Below are 12,722 nucleotides of genomic sequence, written 5' to 3' on the forward strand. Positions count from 1 at the left end.
CCATGAAGCCTCTGACCTGATAACACTGCATGCATATCCAGCAGCAGAGAGACTCACCCTCACCAATACACTCTCTGAGTATCACAATTTTTCCCACACCCACCAATAATTCACTTTTGGATGCCACCGACTATGTATGGTAAGCATAAAAATCTACTAAAATATAAAAGAAATGCAAGAGGCACTAAGATTTTTCCAATTTTACCACCCGAAACAGCAGCACGGACAAAGGCCACCATTGCTAAAGAAAATTGTGGCAGTGCTTTGAAGGAAAAAAAAATAAAAAGAAAAGAATGAACAGTAAATGGAGAGCTAGTTAATCACCAAGACACAGAAAAATGTCTCACTAATCAAATGATTTTCAAGTGTGTGTTAAAAAACTACCTTCCAACCCCTGAGTATAATCCCGAGAAATAGAGTCTTTAGCTTTGTTCCTACAAACAGAGCTAGAAGCACTTTTACAAACATTATCTTGAACCAAGATGATGTAAACATGTAAAAAGTTTAAAGGTAAAAGCAGTCTTGTAAACATTAACTGCAGGATGACCCAGCGTCCATCTTGTAGGTCTCCAAGGTCCTTCATTGAGTGGCGAAGGTTATGGACTATACAGTTATTCATTGCAGCAGGTTTCTGGCTGTCCTCAGCCACGTTTATCTTCATATGTTGGCCATCCACCACTTTATGTAGTAAGGATATTGTTCATTTCCCACTTCTGGGAGGTCTTGCTGGAGTCACAGTCTGACAAGAACACTTGGTGTAGGGTCTCGGACCGTTCCAGGCATTTCCCGGTAGTAATGTGGGTGAATCTGTGTAAGTTCTAATGATAGATTAAAAAAAAATTAAATAAAATTTAGTCACTAACAAAAATGCCAACACTTGCAGAAAAACAATTGTAGTCATTAGAGACGCCTACACTCCCCTATGCTATCAAGGCATTTTGTATTGACCTGAGGAAGTGGGCTATGACCGGTAAAACACGTTGTCAGATTGCTTTTTGTATAAAAACTTTTTTCCAGTTGAACTGGTGTCTATATCTTCTGGAGAGGTAAGCTATTGCCTCTCTTTTTATTATAGAATTTTTTATTTGTATTTAAAAATACTAAAATAGAATGCACATTGGGCACCTCCATCCTTACCACTAACACTTGCAGAAAGCTCTGACAAGCCTTCATAACATAAGCATGCACATGCAGGCAATTATAATTAGATCTGGCTACATACTGGTGCTGTGGCAGCGAGGCTGCAAGTATCTGGCTTCTCTGTGCGACATCACTGCCGAAAGGCAGTCATGTTACATAAAGTGAGGCAGACTTTGTGTATGGAACTTGACAATCTTGCCTAACCTAGTACAACTGACCTTCTATGAAGGCACAAGCGCCATAGTTGGGTCGAATCCAGAACATATTCAGTTTCCAGTGGATGTTAGGTAAAGTAGAACTGAATGAAGCTGAACTTCCTTCAGAACCGCATACAAGCCTATAAATGAACTCTTGATACAGATAAGCCCATCTAGCAAGTGCTGTTCAGAAATGGTATAAAGATAAACCTAGTGTGCCGTGCATTAGGTACAGTCTATTTCAAAAAGTCTTCATATTTTCAAGTTTGTTCTTAATAGGAAAAAATAGAGAAATAAAATATTTTAATTGTACAAAATAGAACATGTAGCATGCTAATTTATTGTTCAGTTATTAATTTTTATGCCACAAGATGTCTCTGCACTGCTTCTGTCTGATGCAAAGTAAGCACAGGTTTTTTTTTTTCTGTTTTCTCTATAAGGCAAGGATGCTTACAAGCGAGTTCTGCCCATTTATTATGCTTGTGCAATTTGTGTTGCATCAAAGGTTTACTGCACAGCTGTGGTGTGTCTTAATAGATTTCCCTGTTTTTATCCAAGCTTTACCCAGTTTCCCATGCTTCATCTGATACTACTGTGATCTGGATTTAACTAAAGACTAGTGGTGAAAACTAGGAATGCTGGTTTTAGTTTGAGAGAGAGGCTACTAGCAATTTACGGCTGTGATCCACTTATACTAATTATACATAATATTTTATTCTGCTTCTCCTCCTGTAAGTCCTGGGGAGACAGGAGAGAGAGGGCATTTGTTGGCACAAGGAAGCCGCATCTGCATGGGGGAGACAGGAGAGCCGGGCACACTCATACTCAAGGGCACTACTTAATGTGCTTGAGTATGACAATTTCTGCTAAACTACTTTTGCCCATCCCTTTGAGTTTACTATACAGGGATTACTATAGTAGAGCCCAAGGATCAGCTTGACAACTAAGCACCCTACATTTCCATTAGAATGCCCAAATCACTTTTCCCTGCATAAGAACGTTTAGATTTTGAGCCTAGTCTGCTGCTGATCCTCTGCAGCTGTCAGCACAAGATCTTGCTTCTACTCTAATCTGCCAACAATGCCAGTCTTTGCCTAGCCCTGTGTGGCAGTTCCTCCTTGCATACACACACACTGTAATGAGTAAAGGTGGCCATACATCAGGTGACTTGATGGCTGATCGACCATCCGATTAGATTATGGTAATCAAATGGAAATCGGAGCCGCCAAGTGCATGCCCGAGCGACAAATTTCTTGCTGACATTGGTTGCATTAATCAGTCGGACATGCTGCAAGATGTAGAGCCGTCATAGTCAGTTGTGCAGCGGTATTGGTGAGCGATATTGTGACAAATGCGAAAAAACCTCCAGCGCTGTCCCTCTTATGTTCAATGTGCTCCCCCCCGGTGCCCAGTGCACTATACATTACCTGTCCGCAGCCGCCGTTGTCCTCCGCCCATACACATGGTTGCCAGCGTATACTGTATGTGGGCTTGTGTGTGACATCACATGCGCCAATGTTGCTCCAGCAACCACATGTGGACTGTGTATGGACAGAGGAGCCCAGAGCCAGCGGCAGAGGATAATGTATAGGTAATGTACAGTGCACTGGGCACCGGGGGTCAGTGTGACCATTAGGGGGGACAGTGCTGGAATGGCGAGGCGGACGATTCCTGATTGATTTCAGCATGAAATGTATCAGGACTTGGCCCATGGTGTATGGGCAGGCAACATATCTCTCTATGATCAGAGAGCGATCTGTCTCTTGGTTGGCCTGCCCATACATTGTCTGATGTACGAGTACTTTCACTGATCCAGTATGTCCAATCAATGAAAAGTGGCTGATAGCATGTCAAATTGACCAGCTTAGTCGATCGAGCAGGATGCATGATATTGGTCGATCGCATGTCACATGTCATTTGTTCGACTCTGAGTCAATTTTTGCATTGAGAGCATGGAGACACAACATTAGTTAAAACAATTAGTGAAGGTGAATCGCATAGGATATCGCTTGCAGTGTGTGGGCCACTAGTCGATCATTTTTCTTGATCAATCATATAGTTACATAGTTTCTTGGGTTGAAAAAAGACATACGTCCATCGAGTTCAACCAGAGAACAAAGTACAACACCAGCCTGCTCCCTCACATATCGCTGTTGATCCAGAGGAAGGCGAAAAACCCTTACAAGGCATGGTCCAATTAGCCCCAAAAGGGAAAAAAATCCTTCCCGACTCCAGATGGCAATCAGATAAAATCCCTGGATCAACATCATTAGGCATTCCTAGTAATTGTAGCCATGGATGTTTTTCAACGCAAGGAAAGCATCTAAGCACCCTTTAAATGCAAGTATAGTATTTTAATACTCTAATTCCCTATAAACTACACAAGCCACGCCCACAGGTTTTCAGAGAGCCAAGGCACTTTCAGACAATAGCAAGGGCTCATGGGAGCTCGGTCTGGGCAGGATAAGGGGGAGGTATTACTAGCCAGAGATGTCAGAGGCCGAGGGGAGGAGGGGGGATTAGTTTTTTTTTGCTCAACATGCAGATAAGCCTGCCTCTGTGTAATGTTTACAAACAACATGGCTGCTGTCATTGTATCACAGGAATAATCAATCATATTCTGTTAAAGAGACTCCGTAACAAAAATTGCATCCTGTTTTTTATCATCCTACATGTTCCAAAAGCTATTCTAATGTGTTCTGGCTAACTGCAGCACTTTCTACTATGACAGTCTCTGTAATAAATCAATGTATCTTTCCCCTGTCAGACTTGTCGGCCTGTGTCTGGAAGGCTGCCAAGTTCTTCAGTGTTGTGGTTCTGCTATGAACTCACCCTTTCTGGCCCCTCTATGCACACTGCCTGTGTGTTATTTAGATAAGAGAGAAGAGAGAAGCTGCTCTAATCAGCTGGATAAATCGTCCTCTGAGCTGGCTGGGCTTTCACATACTGAGGAATTACAAACAAGGGCAAAGCTGTTTGCAAGAAGAAAAGAGCAGCCTGAAACTTCAGTGCATGGGGGAAAGAAACACACAAATGATCTCTTGAGATTCAAAAGGAATGCTATATACAGCCTGCTTATGTATGGATGTATTTTCTATGTGTGGACATACTGTACATCAACCTACTTCCTGTTTTGGTGGCCATTTTGTTTGTTTACAAACAAACTTTTTAAAACTGTTTTTAACCACTTTTAATGCGGCGAGGAGCGGCGAAATTGTGACAGAGGGTAATAGGAGATGTCCCCTAACGCACTGGTATGTTTACTTTTGAGCGATTTTAACAATACAGATTCTCTTTAAAGCTGTTTGCAGCTAGATTTGCTGTGTAAACTATCTAAACTTTAGATAAAATATATAGACAAGTTACTTGTTCTAGTTAGTTTTTCATCTCGGATCCGCTTTAATCACTCTTACTGTAAAGAACCCTTTCCTTAATAAATGGCTAAAACATTTTTCCTCCATGCGCAGATCATGTCCTCTAGTCCTTTGAGAAGGCCTAGGAACAAAAAGCTCATCCGCCAAGCTTTTATATTGCCCTCTGACATATTTATACATGTTAATTAGATCCCCTCTAAGGCATCTTTTCAATCATACTGAAGTTGATCACTTAATCCAAAAGGCAAACTACGCAGGTGCCTAAAGCCTAGTGGATGTCTAGGGGCCTGGCTGCTCTGCTCTGTGTATCTGCCCTCATCCCATCTTACCAAAGAGGCCAGGTTCAAATCAGGGAGATCCAGAACTGCAAGTTTGCCTTGGGGCCCATTTCACCTTCATCCATCTCTGGGGAGTGTCACATCTTCACATACTTGGGTTAAGAATGAATGAATGCATTCCTGTATACACTTGAAATGCTCCTGTAAACGTGTATGTAAAGAAAAATGGTAAAATGTAATATAAACAGTCACCTGGACCTACCTGAAAGTATTGCCACTCTTTGAATACATTTAAATCGCAGTGTGTAATCATAACTTTTGATCCATCTTGCCCTTTAGTCAGACACTGGTCATACTGCATCAGCTGATTTGCTTCATTGATCCGGAAAAGCTAATAAAACAATACATTTGCTGATTAATTAAGATGCATATAACCACAAACTGTATGTTGGTGCAAAGTCGTTCCTCACATTTGTATCTACCGTAATGTTGTGTAATTATGGAATCATTTGCTCCACTGGCTATCTGGCAGGCCTTCATTTGGGTTCTGCCAGTAGAGTTCATATTTATCAAGATTATTTTAAATGGCTTTTGTGAACTGGTAATTGGATTGTTTGGACCCCTTACCCACTCACTATTCTTCTTTTCACTCGTTGTGGAGCAAATTATTCTCACATTGAGTAAGAAATGTCAGATGTAGCATGTGAATAATTTAGGCCCCTTTCACACATGGTGTTTTGCATCTTGGTATGCTCCCCTGTCGCAGTGGCCATTAGTCTCTATTACACTACCCACGGTGCGATGCGGCGGAAGTGGTTGTTGACTATGCATAGGCGATACAGACTTTGCAATGCGTTGATGAGCGGAACTGCGCGACAGGCATTTGCATTGGAGTCAGATTGTCGCGGCGGTAGTATAGCGGGCATGTGCCCAACGGCCGAAAAATAGTAACATACTTCCTATCCAGCAGGGAGCGCATTGCTGTTTGAGGGCAGAGCTATGCAAATTACCATCTGTGCAGTCTGCTGCAGTGTAAAGTGCAAGAAGAAATGGTGCGGTGCAATTGTCCTGCTCTGGGCTCGCATGCCACAAGACAATCGCACCACACCATATGTGAAATTAGCCTAAAGGTGCACATATATCTAGCAATGTATGGGCAGATCAACCAAGAGACAGATCTCTGTCTGAAAAAATCTGATCAGAGAGAGATTTGTTGGCTGCCCATACACCGAAGGCTGATTCTTAATCCATTTCAGCATGAAATCTTGTGACATGGCAGTTGCCGCCTCTGCCACTGTTTCCCCATGTGCTGTGCTATATGTGGCATCCACATTGGACCTGAATGGAGAAGCAAGAGCAGCTGGACACCTGCAGCAAGTGGACAGCTATGAGATGTAGTCTCAGATACACGGGCACTGGTGGGGGGGGGGGGGGGGGGGGACAGCGGCCGGGGGTTACATAGAGTCTCATGGTATCGCATGCCGTTAATGCCACGCACTCAACAACTTCGGACCAAGATTCTCCAGCTTGCTCGATCAATATATTCAACTGATTTCAGCCCAAAATCGTTGATCGGGAATGCTTGTTGCAGCACTGATTTTTATCAAATTGGATGGTGGATCGGGCTGCAAAGATGTTTGTCCACCTTAAAGGGACTCTGTAACAAAAATGTCATTGTGTTTTGTACCATCCTACAGGTTCCTAAACCTATTATAATGTGCTCTGGCTTACTGCAGCACTTTATACTATCACCATCTCTGTAATAAATCAGCTTATCTTTCTCGTCGGACTTGGACTTGTCGTCCTGTGTCTGGAAGGCTGCCAACTCTTCAGTGTGATCTGCTATGCATGCCCCCTCTATGCACACTCCCCTGTGTGTGTGTGTTATTTACATTAGCCAGCTTTTCTCTGCTCTCTTATCTTTTACAAGCTGGATAAATCCTCTGTTCACATACTGATGAGTCACATACTGCAGAATTACAGACAACCGGGCAGAGCTGTCTGCAAGAGTAAACAAACAATCAGCTTGTAACTCTTCAGTGAGATGGAGGGGGAAAGAAACAGACAAATGATCTCTTGAGATTCAAAAGGAAGGCTGTATACATCCTGCTTGTGTATGGATGTATTTTCTATGTGTGGACATACTGTACATCAACCTACTTCCTGTTTTGGTGGCCATTTTGTTTGTTTACAAACAAACTTTTTAAAACTGTTTTTGACTACTTTTAATGCGGCGGGGAGCGGCGAAATTGTGACAGAGGGTAATAGGAGATATCCCTTAACACACTGGTATGTTTACTTTTGTGTGATTTTAACAATACAGATTCTCTTTAAAGTGGGCCCAAACCAAACATTTTTTTTAATTAAAAATACTTAGTTGCACCACTCTGACACATACAAAGATAAATAAACACTCCTTTAAACCTATGAGCATTTCAGTGCATGCTTTTCACCCTTCTCTTTTCATAACTAGGGTTATACTGGGGGCAGCCATTAGCAATTTCTCCATTGCCGGACACCACCTACTCCACCAATTTGCCGGATTTTGTCCCGGCAATTTGAAAGGAAGGGAGGGGTTCCTCCAATAAATGTAAAATATTTTATATTTGTCATCATGCAGCTGAAAAAAAGGCTGCTATATATTATTATAATTTAGAAAATGTTATTTCTGAAATCTTGTATTTTTAATTTGGGTCCACTTTAAGAGTAACAGCATCACAAGTTCCAAGGTACAGTCAGGGCAAGTCTTCAGTGGTCCTCCACTCCAATCATCAATGAAAAAAAAAAAAAAACAACTGACAGAACTCTTGCTAGGTAGTGAATTTAGTTCTAGTTGGCATATACACACATTTATCAGGTGTGTGGAAGAGGTAACATCTAAAACTACCCTAGTTGTATGTGTATATGCAAACTGTGTACATTCACTGCCTAGCAGAGGGTCGGGGCGAGTCAGACAGGGTCAGGGTCCTCACAATTTCATTGAACACATGCTTTCGATTATTGGAGGCACACTCCAAACCCCTGTCCAGCTAACCAATTCTGTTGTTCTAGTAACTTCCAAAGCAGTGTTCTCCTCAGGCTCCCTTAGGTGGGTGCTCCACCCGGCTAATTTTGGTGACCACCCGGCTGTCATTGGCATAGCCTCCTGATCATCCTCTTATGCTGTAAGCAGTGTTGCACTGGTCCTGCCTTCCCCCATCATGCCCCACCCGGCTATTTTTTCGTTCCACCCGGCTGGAAAGAAATTCTGGGGAGAACACTGCAAAGATTTGTAAGATTATATTTCAGAAATGCTTCTAGGGAATTCTTTCAACAAAAGCTCAGGAACAGGGTTTCGGGAACTACTTCACGTTAAGCAAGACCAAAACATTTAAAGAGACTCCGTAACAAAAATTGCATCCTGTTTTTTATCATCCTACAAGTTCCAAAAGCTATTCTAATGTGTTCTGGCTTACTGCAGCACTTTGTACTATCACAGTCTCTGTAATAAATCAATGTATCTTTCCCTTGTCAGACTTGTCAGCCTGTGTCTGGAAGGCTGCCAAGTTCTTCAGTGTTGTGGTTCTGCTATGCACTCCCCCCTCAGGGGGGAAAGAAACACACAAATGATCTCTTGAGATTCAAAAGGAATGCTGTATACAGCCTGCTTGTGTATGGATGTATTTTCTATGTGTGGACATACTGTACATCAACCTACTTCCTGTTTTGGTGGCCATTTTGTTTGTTTATAAACAAACTTTTTAAAACTGTTTTTAACCACTTTTAATGCGGCGGGGAGCAGCGAAATTGTGACAGAGGGTAATAGGAGATGTCCCCTAACGCACTGGTATGTTTACTTTTGTGCGATTTTAACAATACAGATTCTCTTTAAAGCCCTGCTAAATCCAAAATTCAGCAAGGGAAACAGCAGTCATGTTGATTAGTGTAAATTTTAAGTATTACTGTTGGAACTGATCTTTTCAGATTGAAAAATACTTTGTGTAGATGCGATTAATGCAACTGTGCATGTATCCATGCAGGATAAAGACCTCTAGAGTCTGGCATTCCCTGTAAAATCCTTTGCAAAATCAAGATGGCCTCATAGGTGGATGCCACAGCCTCAAGGTACTGACCCCTTTCCCCCCCAAATTCACCCACTCCTGATCTTCTCCCCTTCCTGAGGCCTGACGTGGGGCCCTTGGACACCCAGGTTTCGGGACTCCAGGACCAGCGGTTGATCCACATGGGCTTCCAGCTGATTTTCGCCCACATGTTACTCTGGCCACAAGGGATCCAGGTCCTGCCACTGCTGCCGGATCCATCTACTCCAACGCCGCTGGCCGGACTGCTCTGGACCACTGCCAAGGCAAGCCAGAACGCTGCTCCACATGCCAGTCACATCCGCCACGCTGGTCAGGCAGCCCTGTGCCGTCCAGCACGCTTACAGAAGCTTAACGGTCTGGAGACTCCCTGATGCCGCACCAGCTAGGTACCCAAAGCCAGCCCACTGCTCTGACATCTGCACAGATTCCACCCAGGCAATTTCAGGGCCATCTCGGGACCGGAGGATGAAGTGATGGACCCAGGACACTGCCACCACCACTCCTCCCCGCTGCCCAGCCACCATGTCAGACCCGCCAGCCGACTGACATCGTGGCCACCCACCATCTCACATTGCGGCAGCCTCCTGCTTTGAGTTCTGGCCCAGGTCCCACAGTGACGCTGGCACTGCTCACACTGCCGAGTCATCTATACAGTATATCATCTATACTGTGGACCTGCCAGCCTCTAGTCATCGTGGAAGCCATCGGGTCTGAACTATGTGTAAAGCCATGGAAGCTGTATATATTGCTGATGGACATGCCTGTACTGTTGCCCAGTGTTGCACTGCTGCTGTTGACCTGTTGTGCATATCCTTGTGTACAGAGCATGCCCTGGAGTGACAGGATAAAGGCCCGTACACACGCTAGATAGGCTGGAACGACGGGTCAGTCAGACCCTCCCGCTGGGCGGGCGTTCCAGCGACAGTTCGGCGTGTGTACAGTCTGTCTTCAGACTGATAAGGCAGTTTCTGAGCAATCCGCCGGGCGGATCGTTCAGAAACAGCCTTATCAGTCTGCCTGACAGACTGTACACACGCCACACTGTCGCTGGAACGCTCGCCCAGCGGGAGGGTCTGATGGACCGGTCGTTGCAGCCTATCTAGCGTGTGTACGGGCCTTTATAGGCCATTTATATGTGTCACACAGAAGTGTTAGCTGGATGACTGATTACCCAGCACCGCTGCATAGAGTAAAGATGGTGCACAAGGTTGTAGCTTATAACTATTCATTTACTGACCACAGTCCGACTCACCTGGTTTCCTCCCATTCTGTGACAGGCTCCAAGTTCCACATTTCCTCCGTTTGTATGGCCCATGCTGTCTATGCAGTAGTTGGAATCCAACCCTCTTATCTTAAAACACACAATGACAAAATTAGATTATACATATTAGTATAATTATACCCCTATTTGCAGTAATTATGTCAACAAGTACTCAGCTTTTCCCAATTGCCAAGCAAGCAATATCTCCCTCTGTGCGATTTTACCGCAATTTTAATGTACGGTAAGTCAGTGGGAGTGTTTTTAAAAAGCTCTCTGAAAGCTCTGAGGGACAAAAAGCGCTCATTAAAGCGCTTATAGTGTGCCTGAGTCCTAAATGTTCAATCCGTACAGATCACCTGGCAGAACTAAAGACGTCACCACCGGTGATAAATTTCAGAATGTGAATCAGGGAGAGGAAAGAGCTTACAATGGGCCAACGCTAAAATAATCCATAAATGAATTTTGTAAAAAAAAAAAAATAAGCCATTTTATTCATTATGTACAGTTCCTCTTTCACTAGCTGTTCAAAGCATTCTACTAAAATCTGATCAAGATTAAATGGATGCGAACTGCTAAAGCAGTTGCTATCCTCCAGTGGGGAAGTAATCCACTGTTTGATGAACATGTGGAGGAACTTGATGGATGGATGTCTTTTTTTTTCAACCAAACTACGTTACTATATGTATGTTAGTGACGTGTGTTGCTAGCTTTAGGCCTCTTTCACGCTGGGGTCTGAAGGCGGTGAATCCACTGCCTGACAGCCACTTCCATGCGCCAGCCAAGCACAGGCACTGGAAAGCAGCCACTGTAGTGAGTTACTTGGCCATTCAGCTACACCAAATTGCAGACACTATAGTCCTGTTACATTACCAAAAAAGTTATTTTTTTCAGACAGGTTAAAGCAAAGTAGTACAGCTAAGAAATAGAAAATTAGTAGCAAATAAAGTCTCATGTTTTCCAGCACAGGAAGAGATAAAAAAAACTTCAGTTATCTATGCAAAAAAGTTTCTCTGAGCTATTGGACCCACTGGGTCAAATACAGTCCTGTTTTCTGAAGCACTTAAACAGCCAAGAAACAGCATGATCTAGCTTGAGATAAGGTTTTACTGCAGGAAATGGTCATTATTTCTGTTTTGTTTTATAGCTTAAAAGAGAGTGCGGTTTCTAAACTGTAAACATGACCTAATGATGCAATGCTATAAAAAAAACTACATAACTGAAAATAGAAATATGAGACTTTTTTCTTTGCTACACCTTTTGTGAGTCCACCTTGGTATTCAACATCAGATCACATGTAAATGGCATTTTCCAGCAATCTACTGCTGCAGCACTACAACTACCAGAATTCTCGGCCTGGCAGTACATGTCAGCAATTCATTCCACAATAGCTTAAGATGGCTTTTGATAGGAACATCAGTGCATTATATAAGGTTTGCAGCAGATTTACTCCACTAGAGGTCAGAGCTAGAAAGGTCTGCTGGAGAAATGACTGAAAACACTCCATGTATTTCTGGTAAGCAATAACAATAAAGCTAGGAGATCACGGATGATTCATTGTCCTGTCTGTCTTTATGAAGTGAAAGGTTATATATGCTGAACGTTCAGTACCTGTTCAGTGTTAGTGATGCTGATTTCCTCTCAGCTTTTACAGTAAAAAGTCTGTGCATTAAATAAACCAGCAGACTGATCTGATCTGAACCGCTGAAAGCAGCTTAACCTTTGAAGCTACATCTTCAATGTAATGCGGGGGAGGTGGCCGAGCACCATTCTGCCACATGACTAGAGAAGAATTTTTGTGTACAAGGCTACTGACCACCATTCCTTATGGACGATTGCAGCTAAAATAATAAATAATGTACTATAGTACTACAAAGCCCTTTCACAGCTCATTTAAAGCAATCATGTAGTGGACCTACCTAGTTGTAAAGTTCAATAATATGCTATCTTACCACCTGCTTTCACTAATGGGGGTCTGCTGGGCCCCATCTACTCCCTAACTGTGCCTCCTACTTCCAGAATACGCATCATATAACACTGCCCCCTGCTACATCAGACAGCACGTCAGAGGCAAGCTTGGTGACTACATGTGATGAGTTGGAAAGTGGGAGGGCAAGTACATTAGTCTATAGTTGGATTTTTATACAACTTCGGACATTCCATGGAACTTAGTAGCAGATCGTTAAAGTTTTCTTTTGAAATGTAATTGAATGCAACATGATGTTAAGGGATGCCATAATTGATGGCGCATGTAGTTGGCTGGATAGTGCACTAGTTTATCTGGATAGTGTACTGGTTAAGGGTTCTGCCTCTGACATAGGAGACCAGGGTTCAAATCTTGACTCTTCCTGTTTAGTAATCCAGCACGTATTCAGTAGAAGTCCTTGGGCAAG

General features: G+C 43.1%; 1 protein-coding gene across 3 annotated transcripts in view; it reads right to left on the bottom strand.

Annotated features, from left to right (window-relative positions):
* Window positions 1-483: 483 nt before the first annotated feature.
* GALNT7 (polypeptide N-acetylgalactosaminyltransferase 7) overlaps window positions 484-12,722 on the bottom strand; it is a 253,098-nt gene continuing 240,859 nt past the window's right edge. For all 3 annotated transcript variants that reach the window (XM_068278796.1, XM_068278797.1, XM_068278795.1), the window contains 3 exons: window positions 10,324-10,422; window positions 5,252-5,380; window positions 484-818 (listed from right to left, as the gene is read on the bottom strand). In XM_068278796.1, the coding sequence (XP_068134897.1) occupies window positions 681-818; window positions 5,252-5,380; window positions 10,324-10,422 (366 nt within the window). In that variant the 3' untranslated portion in view covers window positions 484-680. The remainder of the gene's footprint in view (window positions 819-5,251; window positions 5,381-10,323; window positions 10,423-12,722) is intronic.

The sequence above is a fragment of the Hyperolius riggenbachi genome, chromosome 1, assembly GCF_040937935.1.
Source record: "Hyperolius riggenbachi isolate aHypRig1 chromosome 1, aHypRig1.pri, whole genome shotgun sequence".
NCBI classification, from domain to species: domain Eukaryota; kingdom Metazoa; phylum Chordata; class Amphibia; order Anura; family Hyperoliidae; genus Hyperolius; species Hyperolius riggenbachi.